Source organism: Aythya marila, assembly GCF_965140915.1.
Source record: "Aythya marila genome assembly, chromosome: 20".
In the NCBI taxonomy this organism is placed as follows: Eukaryota; Metazoa; Chordata; class Aves; order Anseriformes; family Anatidae; genus Aythya; species Aythya marila.
Window position 1 is genome coordinate 5,992,023 of NC_139061.1, and position 25,676 is coordinate 6,017,698.

General features: G+C 41.7%; 1 protein-coding gene across 10 annotated transcripts; it reads left to right on the top strand.

Moving 5' to 3' along the window:
- On the top strand, nt 1–23,612 carry RABGEF1 (RAB guanine nucleotide exchange factor 1). Of its 10 annotated transcripts, none has more exons than XM_082776537.1 (11): nt 1–227; nt 9,913–10,098; nt 12,420–12,586; nt 13,522–13,641; nt 15,760–15,780; nt 16,667–16,836; nt 18,382–18,463; nt 19,294–19,426; nt 19,832–19,923; nt 20,266–20,522; nt 21,492–23,612. In XM_082776537.1, exons 1-11 carry the CDS (start codon nt 118–120, stop codon nt 21,888–21,890), a joined length of 1,737 nt encoding a protein of 578 aa, XP_082632663.1. In that variant the 5' UTR covers nt 1–117; the 3' UTR covers nt 21,891–23,612. The 10 variants fall into 10 exon arrangements, with proteins under 10 accessions (XP_082632663.1, XP_082632665.1, XP_082632666.1 ...); XM_082776539.1 differs by having other exon boundaries at nt 16,670–16,836; XM_082776540.1 differs by having other exon boundaries at nt 13,525–13,641.
- The last annotated feature ends 2,064 nt before the right edge of the window (nt 23,613–25,676 follow it).

The following is a 25,676-nucleotide window of genomic DNA, read 5'->3' on the forward strand; positions in this document are numbered from 1 at the left end:
CATAAGTGCACACCCCATGGCATTCGTGGGAGCAGTCTGAGCTGGAAAAAAATCAGTTTTGATTCAAAAGCAAGGCGGCTGTCGGACACTGGTTTGCTGTGGCTGAGAGGAGAAGGGATGGCACTGCGCGGCGCAGAGGAAAGAGTGCAAGAGGAGAATTTGAGGAGGACATTGGAGCCCCGCAAGGACGCAGCTCTCTTCCTAGCTCCAGCTCGCGTGGGACACAGGTGCTGTGAAGGGTCCCTGAGGTGCTGCCTGATGTCCTGTCCTTGCCTTCGTGCTCGCCATGCAGCTAACGAAACATCAGCCTTTCCCTGGACTGTGTCTCCTGGCCCTGTGGTGCTTAGGGCCATGGCTTAGCGGGTGACACTGGTGGCCGGGGGGACGGTTGGAGCAGCTGATCTTGGATTTCTCTTCCACCCTTAACGTGATTCTACGATATAGGACGATACTCTACGATATAGGGCGATACTCTATGATATACGGCGATATTCTACGATAAGTGCGATTCCAACCCTTGGGCTGAGGCGGCTGCTGCTCAGGATCCCCAGACACCCCACCTTTCCCTCCCCCTTTCCCCCTACGACCTTGCTTCTCCATCCTCACCCCTTTTCGTCCCCAAACCCCCTCTCCCTGCCCCTCCTGCCCCTCACCGGGGCCGAGCCCCGGAGCCTCCTCAGCGGGGCCCGGCCCAGGAAGCGACGTCCCCGCTCTTCCGTGGGCGGCCGCTGCCGGGAAGGAGGTGCCGGGCCCGGCCGGGGCCGCTTCGGGCCGAGGGGAGCGGAGCAACGCGGCGGGACCCGGGGAGGGCCCCGGCAACCGGTGAGACCCAGCCCGGGCCCTGAGGGGACCGGGACCGGCTCGGGGGAGCCCCCCCGGTGCTGGTCAGGGCGATGCCACCGGGCTGAGGGGCGCAGGGCCCTGCTTCCCTCCCTGTGCGGCTCCTAAGGCTCAGCCTCTCTTAGAATCTCTCTCTTTTTTATTTTTTTTTTCCAATTTTTCTTTCCGTGGGTACGGTTCAGTCATCTCGTTTTTCTTTTCCGTGCGTGCGCTGTGGTGGTTGGGGTGGGAGGCGTCGCCGGTAACTTTTGCAGCTCGGCCCCCACCGCCTGTTCCCCCTTTCCCTGGTGGATCGAGGGGTTTTTGGCTCTTTGCTTGTAAGTTGGACACTTTCTTTTAAAACAAAATCCGTTCAACTCAAGCCAAGCGGAGTTTGCAGGGCATGTTGGATCCCAGGTGGCGCGTTTTGGGTGCTTTTGCGGGTGTCCATCGTCGTACGAGCACCCCGGGTAGCGACCAAGTCATCGCCTTGAAGCAACGTGTCCGTATCACCCAAAAGGGTGTGAAACACTGGGAGATGAAACACTGGAAATCGAAATACTGGGAGATGAAACACTGGGAGACGAAATACTGGAAGATGAGTGACAAGCCTGAAGTAACCAAAGTGCTCACGGGGGTGTGGTTCGACGCCGGTGTATTAATTTTGCTTGGGCTGCCCTTGTTGGGCGCTGTCAGCGCTGTGACGGGCGCTGAGTCAGCTGGGAGGGTTGTTGGAGGCAAAACCAGCCCGTTCCTTCGGGCTGAGCGGGGTCTGGGATGTTTTTTGGGGGAAGTTTTGGGAGCAGGGTGCGTTACGGCAGTTGTGCTTTGCAGCTGTTACTGATGAGGCCCCGCTGTACCGGTCTGCTTGGCTCTTGTAGTTGTGAAACTGTTCATGAAGTGGTGCTTTGGGCTGGCAGCGCCCGATGTTGGTGCTTGGGGCAGTGTGCTGAGCACCTCCTGGTCTTCTGGAGCTACCTGGGGTTCCTTCTGGATATGATTACATTGTTTTGTTTTTCAGGGAGAGGATTAGGAAGAGAATCATAGCTCAAACGGGTGTTTTGCTGACCCAAAAAAACCCTCAAACAACACACAATGGAAGAATAGGAATATAAGGCTAATTACGCTAATTCCTGAGATCACTTTACACCACAAACAACAGGCACCTGAGATGCCTTGAAGTATTTTGTTGAGGGTGCAGTGAGCTTGCTTTTTAATCTGCACCCAGGTGAGTGTGGTTGACATTGGCAGAATGAGCAAAGCCTGTAGAAGCTGCTAGCTGCTACCCCTGAGGAGGTTTTAGAAGTTCTAGGTAATCCTCTTCTAATTTGAATTCCAAGTCAGGCTGTACAAGGTGATTTTTGGATGTTTCTTGTGATTTCATGTAGAAATGCAGGTGTGAGCCATGTGTAGGTGGGGAGACATAGGCTGTTAATTCATCAGTCTACGCTACTCCTGGCAGAGCAGTTGTTAAGAATCTGATGTGGACAAATAAAATTGTAGCCTGAGGTCTGTATTGACGTTGGAGGGGGGAAAACTCTTTGTCCAGTCTTTAGTTAGTGAACTGACTTTCAGATTGTGAGCAGTGTGGGTTGTTGGAGCCTCCTGACCATTAGGCTCCTGACGTTTGAAGCAGTGGTTGCAATTTCCCCTGCCAAATTACAATACAAGACTGTGGTTGTTTCCAGGTTGAGCTCTTTGTCCGTAAATACAGTTAACAACTATTTCTTTTCTCTAGAACATTAGTCAACAACCTGTGCTGTGTATACTAGGAAGCAAATGTTATAGCTGAAGTTTCTTAATTGCAAGAAAGATGCATGCTAAATTTGTGAAGACATGCGATCTCTTCTCCAAAGAGAGCTCCTCTGTTTCTTTCCTAATTCTTAGCTTGTCCAATGGCTTTTGTATTTTCTGTCAGTGACTCTTAGATCATCCTCGCCCCACCCTTTCCTTTGGAGGAAACCAGCTCATGTTTAATTAGCTTTCTGTTAATTACACACTTGAATGTTTAAGGTTGAGCGTGAGTCACGACTATTTCAACACTTACCTGGCTCTGAAGGACGTTGTGGCATTTGGGTCGATGGGTGTTCTTTGCATTAAATACTTGGCTGATGGAAGAGAGGAGGATGGCTCTCTGGGTAATTTGCAAGTTGGTGTTTCAGGGTGTTTGCTTTCAGATATTTCACTTAAAAGAATTAATCTGCTTCGTCAGTTACCAGTGCTGGTAGTGTTTTGTACCATTTAGCTAGAAAAGATGCTTTCTTTGGCTTTTAAGTTAAGGCAATTTATCTGTTTATGATCACTTTCATTTGGGATGCTGCAGTAGCTTCTAAAATCGATGTGTTATTTTTCCACAGCCCAGATGTCCAGTTGTTAGAGACCTTAACCCAGTCCCACCCCTCTGTTTCGATGCCCTTCCTAGGCTTCCTTGTAAGCTTATTTTCAGGGACTGAGCTTCCATCCAGTTTCAGGTGGGACTTGCTCCTCTCTTGATCAGATGGGAAGTATGGTGCTGTTCAGCCACCTGAATTATGCATTTGGAGACTGCCCCAGCTTTGCTGCTTCTCCTGCTCTAAAATCCCATGCCTGGGTTGGCCATAAATGGGTAGTTTCAGCGGGTGATGCTGTACCAGCCATGCAGAGAATGCTCTTTGGAGCACTTGGATGTTTTTTTAATGAGAAGAATTACTACGAGTTGTTCATTAAGTTCTCTGAAGGCTTAAACTCGGAGAGCCAAATAGCATTTGCTTCAGTCCAGGGGAAAGACGGGTGTAGATCGCTGCTATGAGTTGTGCCAAGGTTTTTTTTGAGAAGACTCCATTTCAAGAAACAGAGTAAAGTGATGGGAAAAAACAAGGAGGAATTCAGATGTCAGGAGACAGCGTTCTTTATTTTTTATTACTTTAAAATGCTCATGTTCTGCACAAAAGAGCAGCAGGCTGAACTATGCAAGCCCAAGGCAGTCTCATACCTTGTGCCAGACTGCCCGAGTCTGTTGTGTGAGGTCTTCTCCTGGTTACAGATGTATTTTAATGAACTTTGGTACCAAAACTGAAACTTGCTTACAGAGCACTTGTACAAAGCCACTGCTTTTATTTGCAGAGTTTGCACGCAGAGTTATTTAGAAGCTGTGTTTCACAGCCCGTAGTAATTATATGTTGTCTTGCAATTGCATCTTAATAAAGGCACCTGTAGGTTGAGACCCCCGCATGATAAGTGAGCCTTTTCAACCAGCTCTTCCATCAGAGGTGACCTAAGCAATCCAGGACTAATAAATAGTGTATGAATAATTCAATAACTTGTCCTTCTGGCAGTGATGTGGTCTGCATGGACAATAAAGGTATCTGCTTGCCTCCTGAGGCTCTGGGAATTAAGGTAGGTGCACATTAGAAAGGAACAAGAAAAACAAGGCAGTGGTGGCAGACCTAAAGACAAAGCCATGCTGCTTCCAAGCCTTATTGCACGAACAGTGCTTTTCCTAAAGCCAAAGCTATGCCTGCAGCCTCTGCAAACCCCAAAGTGTTCTGAAAATTATCTTAGGTTCATTGCTGAAAAGAACGTGTTACGTAAGTGCAGTCTTTCATGTGTGCATTAAATCAGTTCTTGGTGACAGCTCCTGTTTGGATGAGAGGTGCCCCTTCTTTGTTTTACAGCGAGGCTAGGAATGCGCTCGCTCTTTGCTGTCAGTTTGATGCCTGCTTGAAGACTTGTGCTGTGAATTTTTCCAGCTATTTTGCAAGCTGCTCTGTGTAGAATACTGGGTTATAGCCTCTCGCTGTTGCTGAGAGCCGTGAGCCTGACATGAAAGGTGCAGCGTTGTGGAGCATTGCTTGCTGCTACTTCCCTGCCCTCTACAGCATACTGGAAAGATGGCCTGAGGATTTATGGCCTTATAATTGACAGAGAGCGTGCTTTTGGGAATCTAAATGGTAGGATTGTTTGATGTAACTGGCCTAGAATCAAGGCATCGTGTGATTATCAAGTGCCTGCAAACTTCTGAGCTCTCTTCTTATCCTATGAGTTGGGAAGCAGCTGATGGGGAAGGTTGTGCCCGTAGTCCCGGGGGGGTGCGATGGCAGATCATCAGAGAAATGAGGTGGAATAACACCTGGCTGCATAATTCAGTGCCGGTGCAGCCTGGTTCCTTCTGCATCGGTGGTTTTACGCAGCAGCAAACCAGACGCCGGTGGCCGGGCATCCAGCCTGGCGTGCTCAGGACTGGATCCTTGAGAGGTGGAAGGTGAGCTGTAAGCGAGGTGCTGCGCTTTGCTGGCTGTTGTAGGGTGCGTTCGGGTGCTTGTGGGTATTTCCCAGCCTGTGTAGGTTGTAGATTGCAGGTTGCAGATGTTGCCTGAAGACGAAACGCTTTGATAAAATCCCTTTGTAGGTTTAGATGTCTCTGTAGTGCTTGCCATGAGAGACTTGGGCTCCTGAGGCCTGAAACTGAAAATCTGTGGAAATTAGAATGTGTTTTATTGAGCACCCACACTCAATGAAAACTGTCTTGGTTCAGGTCAACAAAAAAGATTTCGTGACAACACAAAGCCGCCTTCCAAACAACCTCAATGCTTTGGTTCTTTTTCTCCTATGGTACTTGTACCAAAATATGTTCCCTGTGTCATGCTTGTCCTGTGTCTGCTTAAGTAAACCTTCATAGATAGACCGAGCTGTGTGACTTTGGAAAGTGATGTGGCTGTAGGCCAGCAGCATGTTGCAGAAGAGTTGGTTTTTCTGGTTTTGGCTCACACGTCTGCTTCTGTGCCTGCGGTAACCGAATCCCTGTATTGTTTCCCCAGACGTTTTTCACTTGCAGCTATGACAAAGTCATGGAGGAACTGCTGGACAAACAGCTGGCTTATCCCCCGTGAATGATGTGTTTCCATTTTCTGAAGAAAGCTGCGGTTCTCTGGATATTCTCTTGGATGCCAAATTTGGCAGGAGGCACCTAGGGGTGTGAGGAAGTGCTGGGAAACCTCCGAGCTGGTATCGCACGCCTCTCAAAACACTTGCTCAAAGTATGTGAGTGCTCAAAGTCCTACTGAATAAAAGGAAAAAATTAAATGAGCTTAGGAATAATAATATAAAACTGTGTTGATGGGAAGATGTGTAAGTTTTAGAACGAATTGCATTAAAGGAAGTAAAAAGCTATGTCTGAATTAAACCGTACCATCTTCTTATGGACTGGGCACTCTAACAAAAGTATGCAAGGATGCTGATGAGAAGGCTGCGCAGGGAGATCCTTCTGACCTTTCAGATCTCCCTTTCAGACCTTTGATGTGCAAGTCTTCAATCCACCCAGCGTGACTGGTGTCTTGTGCTTCATCCACCAGTGGTGCGCGAGGGTCCGGGTGTCGGGCACGTGTCCAGCAACCCCCTCGGGCACACGTGGTCCTGCTGGGGGCAGTTCAAAGACTGTGGGCATGGTGAGCAGCTGGGCCTTTCTCCATTTCCAGTGTCAGAGGAAAACGGCAGGGCAGAAGCTTTTACTTGCAAATAAGGAACATAGGGAAAACGATTTTATAGACTTTTGTTTTAGCATCAGAGCGGTGATGCTAATTAAAATGGACGTGAATCTTTGAGGGGTCTAGTACCAGCACAGAAAATTCTCTGGTGTGGTATTTATGAGGAAATCTGTAAGAAGCTGTCACTTCTGCTTTCCCTGACTACGTTCACAGCTGAACAATTTGCATTTTTTGAGCAAAGCAGCTTGTGAGTACAAATAAGCCATTTACACAGGCGTTTGCTCCTGGGAGGGAGGAGCAGAGCTTCTTGCAGCTGTTGAGAAGTTTTATTTGGGCTGCAGGAGCTGCAACGAGGATGCTTGGAGCAGGGCATCTCTCCAGATTGTGTAACTTCAGCTATCATCTTCTGGTACTTTGATCCTTCTTGATTATTAGCATTATTAATAGAGCCTGACTCGAGGAGAACCCCACGTTTGTTCTTTCTTTTGGGTTATGAGCTGAGCTTTGGGTAGTAGATACATTCAGGGTGTGAATGCAAATAAAAGGTCTGGCCATGCATATCCATTGAGGAGCTGGGCTTTGGATACAGAACAATGCACCTTTAGTTGGAGAAGGAAGGAGAGATGGGAACAGAAGAAGGAGAAAGAACTTCTGAGGACCCCAAATGCTCTTAAAAAAAAAAAAAAAAAAAAACACTTTTAGGAATGACAGATCTTTCGTTTGCAAGAAAGCTGACCTGGGGTGGATTGTTCGTATTCAGTTTAAATAAACTCCTTGGGTTCAGTTTATTAAAATGTAAATGCTGCCACGTGAAACGTGGCTGTGAACCCTTTCTGTCTTTAAAGGAAAAAGCCGTGGCTCTGAGTGCAGCATGTGACTTCTGCACATCAATTCAGCGTGACCTCCTTTGTCCTGCCTGGGTCCCAGCCTGATGTAACTGCAACTGGAAATACTTGAGGGGAAGAAAAAGAACAGCTCGTTTTCTGGTGGCTTGGCTTCGTGGCTCCTTGCAAACCTCTCCAGAAAGAATGCAAAAAAAAACAAATCTCGTTACCAAGAGACCTGCTTCGCTCCCTCCTGTGCAAGCTGCTGAGCTGTGCCTCTGAGCAGAACCGAATTTTTCGTTCTGGTGGGGTCAGCAGGATGCCAGAGGTGGTCGTGACACCAGGATGTGGTTGAAGCCCTGTGGATATTGAAAGCTGACGTGTGTGTGTGTCGGTGGAGGGACAGGAAAGTGCCCAAGCGGCACAGAAGCCGGGGTATGCTGCCGAGCTGTCAAAAAGCCGGGTGTCGATGTGGGTTTAGGCAAGAAGATTTTGTTCCAGTCCTTTCCTTTTCCAGAAATCCAAGTGCCCAAAGCACAGTGCTTTTCGTTAAGTATAGCAAATATCTCGGTTATGGTACCGGGTGACAGAATCCAGTTGCAAAACTGTCGTGACTTTGACCCTTTTAGTGGGTGATAGGATCTGAGAGAGCGTTTCCTTGCGTGATAGGGATCAGTGTAAAATCTCTCTGAACTTTGTGTTATGAAAAGGGTTTTATCTGCCATGTCTTCATAGCTCTCTGGCATTTATAACTGAGACATCCAGGCCCGTCAGCTTTGCCGTGAGTATGGAAAACTGTTTGTGCAGGCAAGAGAAGGCTTTAATCAAAATGCTGCTGCAGCTTCTGTTCTGGGAAGCTGTCCCTCTAACCCCCAGGTCAGCAACAATTGTGGAAATTGCAATCCTTCGCTTCCCTGTTCTTTTCAAAATTTTTTACAGAGGCTGTGTGTGGCGCTCTGAGAAAGGGCTGCGCTGCCAGATACTGACGACGTGCAATTCCCATCCCGTTACTCCATTTAGCTTCAGGTTGTGCCGCTGACAAAAATTTGATTGCTAATTTCTGGTGCCTGATGGACCGTCAGTCCGCAGTTCTGTATGTCGTCATCAACGTGAACACCTCATTTGAGGAATCAGAAAATGAAAATAGCACAGAAACAAGGATTTTTTGGAAGGCAGTGAGGGAAATAAAGCGCTAAAACTTAAATTGTAGTGTTTTTCTAACCTAAGTCTACAACAAAACTATTTTTAAGCTTATTTTTAGAAACTCATTACTTTTTTCAAAGATAAAGATGTTAGAGGAGGGAGCCTTAATACTTACGTAGATGAGATGGAATATTTAATTTGTTCCTCCCTTGGAGAAAATCATACATTTCCCATTACTTAAAATAGCTTGTTTAGATCAACGGGGAATATTTAACGCTATCAGCCTCTTCAATTAATTGATCATATAGAATTCAGCATGGAATAAAATTGCTGTCGTAGAGTGGAAAACTGTCTTTGGCAGTGGCAGTCGTGCATCTCACTGCTGTCCTCTGCTGAATGGCCCCGGGAAGGACTGGGGGCCCTTTCCAAGGCTGTCGAGCAGCCGAGCTCCCGGGGGTGAGTGACCTTTGCTGGGCAGAAATGCCAAAAAGCAGAGGACTGCGTTCTTCAAGCATATGGACTTCAGGGTTCACTTGGGGAGAAATGAGATTGCTCTGACAGCTACTGATGTTCTTTATTTTAAGGAGATGACTTTTCATCTTGCTTTTCACACGTGGCACCTGAAGGAACCTGAGCTCACCTTCCCTTGGTGACAGCAGGAGGGGAGCAGGTCCCAGGGACGCCTTCGCTAGTGAATCCAGGAGCAAGAACCTGAACTGCCAAGATGCCTTCTTCAACTAACTGAAGGAGCACTGTAGGGGATCCAGGGGTGAAAAGGGGCTGAGTTTGGGGCCAGACCTGCCCTCCTGCACCCCGTGGTGTTTGTTCTAGTGTCTGTGTATGTCAGTAGTGTGATCCCGGTGCCGGTGTCTTCATGTGCACGCCTGAAACTCGCAGGTGATCCTGCACTGCTGTTATCATGAAATGAATCCAGCGTTTACAACTGGCACCAAGTAGCTGGAATGCCCTTGGGAACAAGCTGGCACGTGGGCTGGCTTCTGTCGAGTAAAAAAAAAAAAGAAAGGGAAGGGCTGGGTGGTGCAAAAACAGTGTTTTTGTTGTGGTCACTATGGGAATTCTGTAGGGCTGGGTGCAGACGCGTAGCTTAACCCTGCGGTAACCTGAGCACTGTGTGAAATGGAGATGCACCTCATCCATGTTAACGTGCCCTGCTAGGATCCTTCCCTGTGCTCTGAAGACACATCCCATGGAGCCAAAGATGCCTTCGCTGAGCTCTCACCGGTTTTGCCCTTCGTGCAAACAGCCTGGGTGCAAAGCTATTTACGCTTTGCCTTACCGAGTCCTCTTTGGGGATGGCAGCTCTGTGTTTCTTCTTTCCCCTGCTGCTTTGTCCCTGCGTGGCTGTCAGAACAGCGTGCGGGTGAGCTCAGAGACGCGTGCCATCACCGGACGGCTGGCAGTGCTGGGCTGTTCTCCCGGCCAGCTGCCGAGCCCTGTTTGCAGGTCACAGCCATGCAAACGTATGCTAATGCTGCGGCTGCGTGCTTATGTAACTGCCCTTCCTCCTCTGGAATTTCCCGTGTCACCATGGGACTGACTGCTCAATAATTAAAGCAGGTGACTGCTTTCTAAGAGAGGAGCCTTCAAACGGCGGGCTGTTAGCTAGCAGGTTTCTGGCTTTTAACCCTTTTCTCTTTAAACAGGAGGAAAATGAACCTGAAATCTGAACGCAGAGGAATTCACGTTGATCAGTCGGAGCTCCTGTGCAAGAAGGGATGTGGTTACTATGGCAATCCTGCTTGGCAGGGCTTTTGCTCCAAGTGCTGGAGAGAGGAATACCATAAGGCCAGGCAGAAACAGATTCAAGAGGATTGGGAGCTGGCAGAGCGGTAAAGAGCCCTCTTTATGCCTTCGTCTTTCACAGTAGGCTGACTCTACTAAATACTATTCCTGTCTCATGTTTTCTAGTCCTACTTGGCTCAGTTTCATCATCAGTGCTCAAATTTGACCTTTCCAGCAAGAATTAAAGTCGTCTTTTTGATGCAGAAATTAATTTTTATGACATTCTAATTTAAGATGTTTCAAAAGAAAGCCTGAAGTAACAAATGTAAACACCCCCCCAACCTCTCAACAAATACTTTGACCTATTTGCATACTGAAATCTGTAATTCTGACTAGCAGTTGGAAGGGTCAAAGTGACAATTTTGATTAAAATCCCTCTGCCTCTGGAGATGGCAGTTATTGTGTCTTGAATACAGCCAGCATGGTGGTTTTATGTTTCAGCTACTGCTTAAAAAACTAATTTTAGTCTCAGCTGTGGTCATTCAACAGACTTCAGGGTTAAACCCAAAGGCATCCAAGCTTTAGCTTTAATAACTGAAGCAATTTTTCTAAGCATGTGTTTTCTGCAAAATGGTTTAGTTTTTCTAGTGTGATAAATATCTGACTCTGAAATTGGGAGTTGAGAGAAATCTATGCTTGGCTGAGAAAGTTAGAGCAGCCACAACTGCGTTTTGTTGGATTTGGGTAGAAAGTAAAAACAACATCCACTACCTGAGAAAAGTGGAAAGCATCTTCTCGCACCACAACTGTCCTTTGTGCCACTTCCAGGTATAATTTACGTGATATCCACTCAAAGTGAAATGCTTCAAGGCTGCATGAATTGCTGAGATGAGGCTGCGTGTTAACTCTCTCTAAGAGCCAGTTGGCTTGAGCTGGTCAAGATGTTTGTTCACGTGGACACAGATTCTTTGCATATGCTTACCCTAATGTATTAGTGGTATATGCTGGAACTCTAGGAAAAAGTACAAATGCCTGAGAAAGCTGAGTTTAGAACGCTTTGGTGAACTTGAGTTACCTAGTGATAAATTAACCAAGGTAATTTAGAAAAAAAACACCATGAAGTGCAGTTTTCTTATCAGCCTGCCTGTAGAAGGTTACGTCAGTGGAAGCTCTCTGGGTTTGAGTTCAATCTTATGATTTGGAAGCCTGGGTTTTCTGGCATCTAATTATACCAGAACCTTTTACCTTAAGCCTTGAAGTAGTGTGGCTTTTTTTTTTTTTTTTTTTTTTTTTTAATTCTTTTAACTGTCACTGGAACAGACTAACTGCAAAGATAGGTAGAATGAAGTGCATGAAACTTGTAGCCTAATCAGAAGGTTGCAGGTAAACTGCTGAGTACAGCATAGGGGATGTGTCATTTTTTTTCCTGTCATAAATTTGGCTTAAGAATTTTATTATTACTGGAGCAGATAGTTATGCTGTCAGTGTGTAACTATGTGCAGTAAAAATGGGCATTTCAGAAATTCTTTAACAGCTTCAGAAATTCAGAAATTTCAGAACGTTTCAGAAATTCTTTAGCAGCTTGAAGAGAAGTGTAATTTAACCCATTTTAATTCTCCTGCGTAAGGAGAACAGTAACCATAGGAGAGACATACGAGTTCTTCAATCTCTTGTATGTTAAAGGGGGCTTGGTCTTTGCAAAGCACTGTTAGTGTTGCAGGGAAGTGGTCTGCCTCATTCATTCAAGCAAGCATATGTATTTCCACGACTTTGAAAACAAGTTATGACAGCAATAATCTGTTCCCCAGAATAATTTTAAGATTGTGACGGGGTATGTCACTTGCTCAGTTGTGTGCCGTGGTTTTTTATCTTCAGTAAGATGATAAAGGAAGATGAGCGACTCTCTGTGAATGGAGAGATATGGTAACGGCTGATAAGAACAAAGGGGTTGTCTTGAGATAGCCAAGGCATATTTGGGGTTGAAGGGAACTGTATGTCAGTTGATGAAGACATCTCAAAATAGAAAGTAGTTCTGGTGATGTGCAGTGAAACCCCCAAGAGGAGGACGTGGGCAGGAAGTTGGCTATAGGAAATGCTCCCATAGAGCTGAGGGGAAAGACTACCTCTGTGGGATTCAGGGCTGTGACACATTGGGAAAGTGATTGTTGTTATACTTTGGTAATGTCAAAAGGGAGGAGACTGTTTAATCTTCCCTGGCTATCTTAAGTCTTTCCTCTCTTTCCCCATTACAACACGGGAAGAGTGGATTTAATGTAGTGAAGGGATGTGCGAGAGGAAGCTTGAAATGCAGGTGGGCATAGAGGAGAATTGAAATGTCAGAGGAGTGAGTAATTTATTGCACAGGATATTAATTTATCTGTGCTCGCATTAATCAGTTAAATGAGAACTTTTTGCTTTCTAATCTCAGGCTTCAGCGTGAGGAGGAAGAAGCGTATGCCAGTAGTCAGAGTACCCAAGGGGCGCAGTCCCTGACCTTTTCAAAATTTGAGGAGAAGAAAACCAATGAGAAAACACGGAAGGTCACTACTGTGAAGAAGTTCTTCACTGCTTCCTCCAGAGCAGGAGCTAAGAAGGGTAACTTTTCCACCTTGTTTTTAATGGTTCTATACAATACATTAAGTTAACACGTATTTTTGACAGATATATTGTCCTGCAAGGCAGGGTAATGCTCTGTGACTTGACTTGAAAAAGTTGGGGCAATGATGCTTCTTGAGAGCTACTTCTGTATACAAAGTCTTACTGAAAACACACAAAAATGTGAGCTTTTAGGTGTTGCTGAGTGGCACTGCTGAATGAAAGTATCTTGTTTGTGTGACACATGCTCGTGCTAGAATAATGAGTTGACCATTGTGTGATCCTGTGGTTTAGAACGTGAACTTGAACTCGTCCTGAAGAAAATGGGAGACAAGGTACTGACTGTCAGTCATTTCCAAAAAACTGGAATCAGCATTTCTGTTGCATTTAGACATACAAGGTATCAGGTGATGCTGCCATAATTTATCGCTTCAGCAGCTTTAACAGGAAAATTTGAACGTATAAACATGGTGCCTTTAAATGAAAATAAATGTGAAAGGAACCTTGTAGTATTTACATGTATGTGGGTTGTGAATATCAAGGCTGTATTTGGCTGAATGTTTGTTCTGGATCAGGTGTACAAGTAAGAATGATTAATGACTGATGCCTTTGCATGGCAATAACTCACATGGGTGAAAATTGTAAACCACTAGACTGGAGGAGGAATTCCAGAAGAAAAATCAACATTAATGTATTTTAGCCTTACAGGTGATGCATTTCTTTAATAAGAACTTTTAAATAAGTCTCTATTTCATCTTAGAATTTGTCTTGGTGTATAAGCAACAGATGGCTAAATGAGACATTCAGCTATGTATGAAAACCATTTTTTACGTTCATTCTTCACACTTCCCATATTTTCTTTTTTTATCCCATTCGTCATCTCTCCTGACATGCTCCTGCTCTTGGTGTCTTGCTTGCTTTTGCATTTATTTCAGCAGCTCAAGAGAAAATCGTTAAGCAAGGACATCTTGGGAGGGAGCGAAATGCTGATAACATTCTCAGGGATTTGAAGGAAATTTTTACTCCCTCCTGGGAACTGGCTTCCCCTACTGAAGGTAATGCAGCACAGCTTGAGCAAGCTGTCTGCTTGGTTTTAGTAAGCTTACTCTTTAGTTGGGCTTTGCAAAATACAAACTAGGGTTGTGCCAGTTATAACCTGTGCTGTTGAGTGTAATGGTGACCAAAAGAAATAAAAAAGCAAGTCTAGAATTCTGAAGGGAAATTGAATCTCTAAACCAATTGTGAGCTTTTTGGTAGGGACAGTACAGGAATAAAGTTGAAGCTTCTTTCTGTTCTACCTTAGCTTGACACGTGAAGGATTATGCAGTTTCCAAAAAAAAAAAAAAAAAAGAAAAGAAAAAACGAAAAAAAAAACTACCACAGTTTGTAAGAAGTAGCTGGGTCTTGTGCTGCTTCATATGTTTATCAAAAAATAATTCCAGGTTGCAATTATAAAACTGATTATAAGTTGAAATGACTTGAATTTAAGAGTTCACGCTTCAAGAACTTTTACATCTTCAAAACATCTCCGGATGTTTGCTATATTAAGAAGACAATTTCATATCAAGAGAAGACAGGCACGCTGGTTTTATTTAAACCCAAAAGACTCCAAAACCGCTGATGCAAACAGCTTTAGGATCTTATCCTATGCTGTTTGCAGTTCTGACATGGTCTGCTTACTAAAGAAATTTGCAGATGTACCATGTCTTTATTTTGCAAATTATACGAAGAGTATGAATGCATGTGTGTAGCAGAGCTAACGATAGGGCTTACTTCGTATTCTTTGCTTGGACTCAGATCCTCGACCATGGCACAACCATAGTGACTCACTGGAGTGCTAATGTTCTGCTGTGACAACTAGCATCTCAGTAGAATGCCTTGAGAAAGATTTTAATATGGATACTGCTTATTCTTTATAAGAGATGATCCTTTCTTAATTCTTCCTGTACTTTTAATTTTAGCATCTAGTAGGTTCTCTTGTTCAAATGGAATTTCTTTCCTGCAATCAGCTTCTTTGTAGTTAAGACTTGATTCTTTTAGAGCACGTGAAAAAGCTGAAACCGTTTTGTTGCTGAAGCTACATTTTTTCCTGCAGACTTTAATGCTCAGTGCATATTGTACAGATTCAGTTTCCTTAAAAAGGATTTCAACACAAATCAGTGAAGTTGCTGTGTTTGAGTGACTACCTGATGTTCTTGATGTGACTCAGGTCATTCTAACATTCAGTTTTTTAATACCTACATTAGCAGCAAACTTGCTTCAATTGTCTTTCAATTAATTCAAATCTCTAGTATCTAAAACCTGTTTTATATCTGCAATTAAAAAGTTCATATCCATACTCATTGAGCTGAAATAGCAGAATGCAGTTCTTTATTTTTATGATATAGTGAAATCAATGTTGAAATTTAAATAAATCGTCAGTAGTTCTTTGAAATAAAAACACTGATTGTAGGGGAAAAAATGATAATTCTACCCTTTTGAATGTTATCCTGCTTTCTTCGTTTTATGATTTTGAAATTATGCTCTCTACTTACTGATTACTTAGTATTAAATGTGACAAAAGTCAACAGTAATTCTTGCCCCTTCAGGATGAATGCTGTACTTGTGCTTTGAATCTTAGGTGTAAAGACGACTGAAGGAAATTCCTTCTGAAAGTGTTCTAGTATAACTGGAACGGAGGTCGATTTGCACTTTTTATCTTTGTTGCTACAGTTGTAACTGTACATTCATATAACTTAAATAGCATAAATGGTCTAATGGAACCAAATCATTATCCAAAGAAGGTTATGCTGAAGCCTAGAGGCATTAACAAGCCTTGTGCTTTGGTCAAATGATCTGTTTGTGTTAGTCACTGGATCGTAGAGCTCTGAATTCACTATAGTGCTGTGTCTCTTTAAAAACAAATAACAAAAAAAATTGAAAAAAAAAAAAAGCTACTTTGAGTCCAAATTAAACACATCAACTTAAATATACTAACTCTTTTTTGCTTATGTGAGAGTTCTGCCTGTGTGCTCCTTGAAACAAGGAGCTCTTGTGCATGTTGGTATTTTCAGGTTGCAAGATATGTTTGTACCCTTTTGATTTTGAATATTTTCATGTTTTCTGTTTCTTTGCTGCTTGCTTTTCATCATATTCATGTACATCATCTCTATTCAATCCTTCATTTTGAACAGTGTTGGCTGGCAAATTGAAAGGTGGGTGAACTAAACTTTGATAGGGAAGGTATTGGATCAGTACAGTTAACTTCCAGCGTATATCTTGGAAAATCAGATGTGCTTGTGGGATAGCCCTGTGGTTGCAGCTGTATAAACTTGCAACCAGTGCTGGGTGCACTCTGTATACCTCCTCCCTTCTCAAGGGCCAAGCAGGTTCTTTCTTGAGCAGATGCAATGCTTCTGCTTTTGCTGAAACACAAATGGCCGAGTTCTCATTTACGCTGCAGGTGTGACCCTGTGGCACCAACTGCCTAGCCAGAGGGGCTGCTGTGTTCTCACCAACCTTATGCTCCTTTTCCTTGTTTTGTGCTGCTGCTGGTGCTCCTGTGACCTTTTCAGTAAGCCAGTCTGGGGAGCTAATCCTCCTGAAAACCCCATAAGAAAGACTTGTTTCTGACTAGGAACCTAGAGTTGCTATTCCCTGAGCTAGGTCATGAGCCAGTTGAATAAATGCTTGTGTTGGTGGAAGTGCGGGAGCAGGAATGTAGAAGTGAGGGACGATGGAAATGGGACCACACCATTAGCTTAAGCTGCTGTGGAATCCCATTGACAAACCTTGATCTCATATAGAAGGATTTTACCTAGGAATGGAAATGTAAGAAGTCTGAAGGCAAACAAACGTTACAGTAATTTGCTAATATACAAAGACCGGTACTATAAATGGGGTATGTGGCTCTAAGTGTTTCACTTCTCTAGGAAACTAAGTATTTAATTGTTCCATTTAATAATATCCAATATTTCATTGCTAAGAAATAGACTGCTTTTTCATCTGCAAGATAAGGGGGAAAAATTTGAAGTCGTAAACGTTTCTTGAATTCATACACCAATGTGAAAAGGCTAATCTGATGTGTCCAAACTTTCCCAGCAGAGATCCAAGAATCCAAGTCTCCCAGCCCTTCTATAAACAGGCAGGCTAGCATCGAGACAGATCGAGTATACAAGGAATTCATAGAATTTCTCAAGACATATCATAAATCAGGACAAGATATCTATAAGCAATGTAAATTATTTTTGGACACAATGAATCATAAAAGGGTAAGTGATTTGCATGTCTTTTACTTAAACTGGGGAAATTGATGAGAGATGGAAAAAGTGCTGCACTTCTTCCAGCAGTTTTTTAAGCAATGCATACAGGAGTTTTCAGCTGGTGTGCTTAGTCAAATTGAAGATGAATGCACTACTGTTTGTAGGTTTGCTATGGTATATGCTGCAAAACTCAAACTTCAGTGTCTCAGGTATCTTGAGAGAACTTTCTTTTGCATCTCAGAGAAATTAGTTCTGAAAGACAAAATGCCTATTGAACAAGCAATCTTCTGGATAAACATGATTTTGGGAAGTAGTTCTATATTACATATTCAGTTTTTAGATAGCTTAATATCTTAGATAGATAAAAAGATTTAGATAGATAAAACGGTACAAAGATAGAAAGGGAGGTGTGCAGGTTGATACTGCCCTCTGGGGAAAGAGGGTGACTTGACTACTTTTTTTATAGGGAACATGGGATATATTCAATTTCTCAACATAAAAGCTTAATTGCTCTTGAAAGATTAATGTATCTTTAGTGCCACCTATGGTTTAAGTAAGGCAGTACAACTTTTTATCCCCCTTCCTGTTTAATATGCAGCTGTTCAAATGATATCCTCAAATTGGACTGGAAATTGAAAGGGAGTTCTGATGGAACCTTACGTGCATTCCACTTTGAAAACATCTTGGATTTTTGTTTCTTTTCTTTTAAAACTGATCTATTCTGAGCGTAGGGTGTGAAAATAATTATTAGCTACAAACATTAAAGTTGTTCTTAGTTAACTGGTTCATTGACAGTTTGTGCTAGTCAAAGAAGTCTTTCTCAAAACTTAAAATTTGCTACTACTTATAAACCAGGTGTAAAATGCAGCACTGCTACTGTCAGAGCTGAGACTACATGTTTGAGCTGTCTTGGTTTTGGCCTTAGAGAACACTAAGTTCTCTCTCCATCTTTTTTTTTTTTTTTTTTTGAAGTGATGGTTTTTGCTGCCATTCAGTGGTGTAAAGTGACTTAAGTATAGTTAACTTTAATCTTTCAAACATACATTCTGTTCTTCATTAGCTCAATTAGTTAATGCCCAAAAGACAATGTTATTTCACGAATGATGTGAATATGTTCATAGTAACTGTATTATTAGATGTGTTTACTTCATAGATACTCTTTCAGATTTGTAACTTACATTCCTGTTTTTTTTTTTTTTTTGGTATACTGAATATCATAATTAAAAAGAGACAAAATTGGGAACGGGTATTCTACTTAAACAGTCTACATTGTCTTCTCACTGTTACTCAGAGATGTGGCTGGGGAAAATGACGTTGCAACTGTCTGGTTCCATTGCTAATACACAGCTGTTCAGCAAAGAACCATAAATCTTTCATATGTTAAGGAGCTAGTCTTGGTTTTTCATATTTTTGAATATAATGTAGCCAACGTAAACATCTCTAAGGAGGATATATTTGCATTCTTAGACTGTTATTGCAGCTGGACACTTGCCATCAAAGGCATTTTTGCCATTTCTTCCACACATGCACGCTTAAATCAATTTTCTGTTGCAGGACTTAAGTATTGAGGAGCAATCTGAATGTGCCCAGGACTTCTATCAAAATGTAGCAGAGAAATTACAGACACGCTGGAAAAGTATCGTGTTCTTCTTCCTCTTATCCTAGTGCTAGAAAAAAAGTAATGTTTTGAGGATAAAGCTTCTTGCGTTTTCAAGTAAAAGCAAAACATTCCTACCCACCTCTCAGAGATGGTGTTAACAGATTCTAGTCTGGTAGTATCGCTGCACTATTCCCAGCAGCACCATTTCTGCAAAGTTTTACAATCTAAATTATTTGTTTTTGCAGGTTTTCTTTAAACTCCCAATTAAGATGGTTCAGATGTTTTCATTTCCTGTTTTAAATTCAATGTTATTCGTTTAAAACTGAGGTTGAATGTGTAGCCTCAAGCCAATTAGCAGTATTATTATAGTGTTATCACACTGCTAATACTCAAAAAGCCAATGAGAGGGGAGTGCTTCTGTTGCAGACTGCCTTTCTGTGTCTGGTATGTAAGTGGCACATCTTAAACACACTTAAGGATTTTTTTAGAGAGATAAATAGGCACAGAGGACTTTGAGGACCTCATTGGATTTATTCTCAGACTGTTTTTCAAGAAATATTCTTGTAAGCTACAAACAGGTGAACCTAATTTGCATGCTAAATGAACGTGCTTCATTGGGAGCCAGTGCATGTACCTACCTTGGTACATCATTACGGTGTTCTTACCATTATATTTTTGCCTCTGCTGTAAAGAGTGAAAATATTCCAAGTATATCAGCTCGTTAGCAACTCAGGAATGTTTATGAGAGCTGGCTTGAGTCAATGCTGCTGTTTTGGTGACATTAGAACCAAACTGTATTAAATCTTCTAAGCAGTCTAGGAATACTATGTTTACTGTGTTGGGTGTGGGGAATTTGTACCTTTCAGTGCCCCCTGAAAAAGTTGAGAAAGCAATGGATCAGATTGAAAAATACATTATGACTCGACAGTATAAATACGTATTTTGTCCTGAAACAACTGATGATGAGAAGAAGGATCTTGCCGTCCAGAAGAGAATCAGGTAAGCCTTTCAAAGAAAAACAGCTGAGTAATCCACAGTCCTGTGAAAGGGCTCAGAGTCAAGCATGTTAAAAGTCTGTTGCTGTGCACAAAAAATTGGCAGGCTTTCTAAACAAAAAGTTTTAAAAGCATTTTATTTTAATAAATAGAAGGAATGAATAAGATTAATAACGAAAGGTCTACTTCACTAGCAAAATAAATTGGTGTGCTTTTGTTAAGTTAAAGCAAAAAAAGGAAAATACGTTTTTTCTGGAAATAGTAAATTAATTCAGTGGAATAAACTGGCTTATAAATGTTCTAGTGCCTCACACAAAGCACTCATTGTGCATTGAATTCAAGAAAAAGCTGGCTTCCAACATCTGAATGTTACTGGCATGGAATAGTTTAATGTTTTTTCTTGTCATAGGGCTTTGCACTGGGTAACTCCACAAATGCTGTGTGTTCCTGTCAATGAAGAAATTCCAGAAGTGTCTGATATGGTTGTAAAAGCAATTACAGGTTTGTGATTGATGAAGTTTACATTTACAGTTTTAAATTTCAGATCTCCTATTTGGAGAAATTATTATCTGCTGTTCAGACTTTTACATTTGCAGTAGCCTTTGTCGTATTGAGCTAGTTTGTCATCTAGGAATAACTACTATCAGAGAAGTGCTTAGTCTTACCTAACTTATTTGAGATGCTTGGACTGAACCAATAAAAGGCTGAATAAGCAGGTACTTTAATGGAACATCAAGCACCACAAGATAGAAAATAATGCATTTTTACTATTGTGTCCACCTTGTCTTGTTCAGGTGGCTGTTTCTGTGGCTTTAATGATTTGAGAACTTTTCTATCTTACAGATATTATTGAGATGGATTCAAAGCGTGTGCCTCGTGATAAATTAGCATGCATCACCAAGTGCAGCAAGCACATCTTTAATGCTATAAAGATCACAAAAAATGAACCAGCTTCTGCTGATGACTTTCTTCCAACACTTATATATATTGTTTTGAAGGGAAACCCACCCCGTCTGCAGTCCAACATCCAGTATATAACACGATTCTGTAATCCAAGCAGGTTAATGACAGGAGAAGATGGCTACTATTTTACCAATCTGGTAAGTGCAGGAACAGTGTTGACACTTTACACAACAACAGTATCTTTCACTTAGATACCGGAATTTCCAGTAAATGCAAACATGGTATAACATTGTAGAAAGAAAATTAAAACAACTCTTCAAATAGTGCTAAAGGTTATTTAGGGTACAGCAAGCTCTTTTGCTATGTATCTCTTCTTTCTTTTTTTCTCTGCTTTCCAAACCAGAGAGTGTTTTGCTCCTCACAAGATGGAACCCTTTATTGCACTGTCTGATGCAGAGACTTAGGCATACTTTTATTCTGTGAGGAGATTATACTTTTTATTCCTAAAATCCTGGGCTTGGGCAGTGCAGTTGTTACAGATGCAGAATTCCCTGTATAAGCCCATGAGAGTTTCCCTCTTGAAAGGACTGCAGAATTGTCATGAATGAGTGGAGGAAAAGAGACTTTTAAAAGTGTTTGTTTATATTATAATTATGAACTTGGCTTCTCTGCATTACATCTTAAAGCAAGTCTTGAGGAAAACATATACTTGAATGAGATGCTTGGGATGTTAAAAATTCTTGTCAGTAGGAGGAGAGCATCCATGAGGTAAGATGGGCATCTCAACATTGCTTCTTTCATGAAATGAAGAGAGCATACCATATCTCAGCCGATCACATGATTAAATGTTATCCACCAAGTCAGAATAGTTCAGCTGAAACTGTATCTTCCGGTATCATTCTGTGTTTTTGACTTATTCAAATTTTGGGAGGAGAGAGATGTATGTGAACTGTCTGATATAGCTAGCTTCCTGAAAAGCTCTTTATGAATGATCTGTTTAGACACAAAATAATTGGTTTTTGGTCTAACAGTTTTACTGGTGTAACAGTAGTTACACCAGTAATAAATAAATAAATTATTACACAGTAATAAATAAATAAATAAATAAATAACATACAAGTTCCAGTCTGTAGCTTGTGATGATGCTGACTTTGTTTTGTTCATAGTGCTGCGCTGTGGCCTTCATTGAAAAACTGGATGCTCAGTCTTTAAATCTAAGCCAAGAGGATTTTGATCGTTTTATGACTGGTCAGACATCCCCGAAGAAGCAAGAATCTGACAGCTGGTCACCTGATGTGTGCCTGGGTGTTAAGCAAATGTATAAAAACTTAGATCTCCTGTCTCAGTTGAATGAGAGACAGGAAAGAATTGTCAGTGAAGCCAAGAAGCTTGAGAAAGACCTGATAGATTGGACTGATGGAGTTGCAAAGGAAGTCCAAGATATTGTTGAGAAATATCCATTAGAAATTAAGCCAAAAAATCAAGCCTTAGCAGCTATTGACTCTGAAAACATGGAAAATGACAAGCTGCCCCCACCACTGCAGCCTCAGGTTTATGCAGGATAATTAAAAGTGTTAACTTTGAAGAGTGTCATTATTCTCACCTAGTACTATCCCCTTCTTGGAAAGGGAAGTAAATTCAAGGCTAAAAATCAGATGAGCTTAAATCAGTACATTTTTAAAGGTACATTTTTTTGGTTAGGTGTAATAAATTGTATTTATTTTAGTCAATTAGATTTCTATTAGGCTTTTGTGAGTTTTTGAAATGAATTTAAATTTTCTACACAAACAGTGTAATTTTTAAGCAACACTCGTCCATTGACATATTTCCAGAAAGCTTCCTTCTAGGCATGCACTTAAACATTTTTAATAATTAGTTTAACTTACAGATTTCGAGTTCCAGCAGAAACTTGAAAGATATCAATGTTAGCTTGGATTTATTCTGTAGCTGTAAAGATGAAATATATATTGTAAAATATGTAAAATTGTAAATAGATTTAAAATCTAATGTCTGGGTTGTGCATGACATCTCGTGTATTAGTGAAAATGAAATATGGAAGTGTTCACATTAGCACCTTTTGGTTAAATCACATTGCAGTATAAAGGCAAGAACACTGCTAGTGTTTCAATAAACTAGATGGTGTAGCTGATGAATCAGAGAGGATATTCTTGTAATGATTTGAGTTCACAGTTATTGCCATCTAAAACTTGACTTTTCTTCATGTAAACATTCTCTGTTTTGTCAGTATACCTGATAGCCTTCAGTGGTGTGCATCAGTGCTGCTACCACTTTTGAAGAGAATGTTGAGCCAGGCTTCAGAAATAGGAGGGAATATGTTGAATAAAAACTGCATCATGTGGAGCTAAAGGGGGAGGGAAGGAGGTAAAGAAAGAATTGTGCCAAAAGGGGCTTGCTTTTCTGGCATTGCCTAGTAATTTCCATCACTGGGCTAGGTCTTGATTGATTTTTTAACAATCCTGGTCAATAAATAAGTTCATATAATTGGAGACTGCTTTTTAGCAGAAGTATGAGCTGTTGCTCTGAGCAGAAAAGTGCACTTTATTTTCATGAAACATCACTGTTCAGATCTTTAGTGACCCTCTTTAGCAAGAGAAATTACCTTGCTAAAGAATTAAACGTTGAGATAAATACAGCTTTATGTCGCTAAAAGTCTAGATCAGTGTATTTCGGGTTAAGAGCTCACTCTGCAAAAAGTAACCTCTTGCAATAGAACTTTTTTTATGCCAGTGAAACGTTTTATATCATTTTAAATATCTCAGTTAATCCAGTCTGCCTTGACTTGTTAGTGTACCTGAGATATCTAGCACAGAGCTATTTAGCTTGAACTGCAATGTTAAGTTGTTACCATCAAGGAGGGAAGTACCTACCTCTTTTATGTTCCACTGCTTTAAAAACAGATACTTTAAATTTGCACTGCAATAATTTCAGACCAAAACTGTGTTTTGTTCCTTTTTGTCAGCTATGTACGAACTATGCATTCCTAGTGTTTCAAAGATAACCGGTTATCCCAAATTCCTCTGATATGGTGAGGCAATGAGCTAGTCAGATGATCACAAGAAATTGGATTATTTAATTTACACATGTGCCACTTGCCCGAATTATGTAGGATTTGACCAGTGCTTGCAGTAAATAATACTGCAAAGTCTTTCTTTGTTTTATAAATACTAGGTGCTAATTCTGATATCCAGGTACACAGGTTGGGGGGTGGGGATTAGCTAATTAGCTATTGTATAAATTGCCATGTTTAAATAAACGTGTGTACATCATGCCTTTGTTAATGAGTTCCCCAAAATCTTGTCACTGGGTTTTGTTATGCTGTTAATGATTAATGTAAACATAATTGTGACTGATTCTGGTATCTCTGTGTCTAGGGAGGGAGAATTCTTAGTCATTCAAGTGCAAGTCTAGGTAACAATGTCTTTTTCTTTGCAGAAAGATCATTGTAGTGATTAAGTACTTAAGAATGACTTGCCTGGTGCATTTGTAACTAAAGTATCTCCAATTCATATGCCATCTTGTTATCAAGCCACTGAAGTAGGAGTGTTTTGGCAAACAAATCCTCCAAATCCCTGTAAGGCAGGTAAGATGGATTTCCATATTCCATCTAAGAGTCAGCAAGCAGGAGTAGAGCACTTTGCTCTCAGCCATTGTGTAGCCTGGGCAGCAGCAACAACTCTGGGAGCACCTCTCCCAGGAACTTGTGTTCTGGTGTTGAGTAACTAGACTGCTGTAAGGCATTGTCAATATTTTATTAGGTGAATGAACCTGTCTGTAGGTAAAACAATAAATAGTTTTGCCTAAAAGTAAGGTAGTTCAGTTGTCAGAGTAATAACTGTAGAATCTCTCTCCAGTGTTTAAAATTCAGAATGGGCAAGCCACTGTGCTGAGTATGCTGAGAAGGTGAAGATGCTGAGCTGGAAGGAGCCACATCAGTTATAGATTATGAATTGTCTAGAGCGCTGTACCAGGTGGGGTTGGTGCTTGATACTGGACGTCACTGTAGTATGAGATGCTCTGGTCCCACAGATGAGGTTGAGATTGGTTAGACACTAAGATTAAAAAAAAAAAAATCTAAGTTATGAAATAGCTATAAACAAGTTACTAGTGAACAGGAGAGTTTAATTGAAATACTGTCTTAAAGTGAATTGGAGTAACAGCTGTTGTGCTTTGGTAAGTCACAGTATCAGATTTTATTTTTTTTTTTCCTAACAGCCCACTGCTAGTTCTGTATTACTGAAAAGGAAGACTGTGTGTCTTATTACCAGGAATCAGAATTTCTTGTAAACTACTTTGCATGTAAGCTACCTATTTATTTTGCTGTAGTAAAGAACCTATTTTGGAGTAAGTTCTGGTTAATTAAACTGTACTGTTTCACTTAACAGAGTTATGAAATTAAACTGATTCTTCTACCCAGTTATCAATGTTCACCGATCTTCTGGTATATATATTTTTTCTTGTGGCTGGGCATCTTATGATTCAGGTAGAGAAACAAAGACAGAAGCTGATATGTATAGATATTTAATTGAAAAAAAAAAAAAAAAAAAGCTTAAAATTTGGGGGGAGAACTAGCAGCATTCCATTTAACAAAGTACTGCACCTTGGAGGCTTATGCTACAGGGGATGCAACAGGGGACAAACAGGTTTGACACTTTGTCGTGGTATGCAGTAGGACCGTTGTGGCCTTTTGTCTTATCTCCAGCCACCATCCTTTTGTTAGACCTGTACAAAACTGGTGTATGTTGTATGAGACTTCTTTCTCCTCAACTGTCTGAGAGGCTTGCCAAATATGCACTGACACTACGACCTCCTGCTTTCCAAAAGCCTCAGTCAAGGAGAAAGAAATGGTCCTTAACTAAGAGAGTTCTGGGACGTCCTTAGGAAAAATGCTGTAGTTGTACCACAGCTATTGCAAGTACTGCAATTTTTCCTTCTACCTTGTCCTGCTCATGCTAGACAGAGCTGGGTAGGCTTGCAACGTGGAGACCCTGACTGTAAGCTGTGTAAGATGCCCAGACATTCTTGCTCTGAATACTGGGGTTACAGGGGAATGAGTGGATAAAACAGCTTGGTAGCAGTGGAGGGCTGGAATTGCTGTTACCTCCTATCAGGAGCTTACAGCCCATGGCTTTATCATAAACTGCCAGGCCTGGCTCATTCTTCTTTACTGGGAGGTATTTTTGTATGAATTTATGTACAGATGGGTACGGTCCCCACAGCCTTCACTTCTGACAGAGCAATCCCAGTTCCTGGCCCTGTGTCCCCACCACCCTGCTGTGGGCACAAGGCTTCCCCTCCTCTCGTGTTGGAAATGTTACTGTTCTGGTTTGTTC

Bases quoted from the DNA above. Each gene is read 5' to 3' on its own strand.
- RABGEF1 (XM_082776537.1), top strand. From the start codon at position 118: ATGGCACTGCGCGGCGCAGAGGAAAGAGTGCAAGAGGAGAATTTGAGG. The intron at 10,099-12,419 runs GTAAAGAGCCCT...TTCTAATCTCAG, and splicing joins GATTGGGAGCTGGCAGAGCG to GCTTCAGCGTGAGGAGGAAG. The intron at 15,781-16,666 runs GTGGGTGAACTA...AAACTTTCCCAG, and splicing joins GTTGGCTGGCAAATTGAAAG to CAGAGATCCAAGAATCCAAG.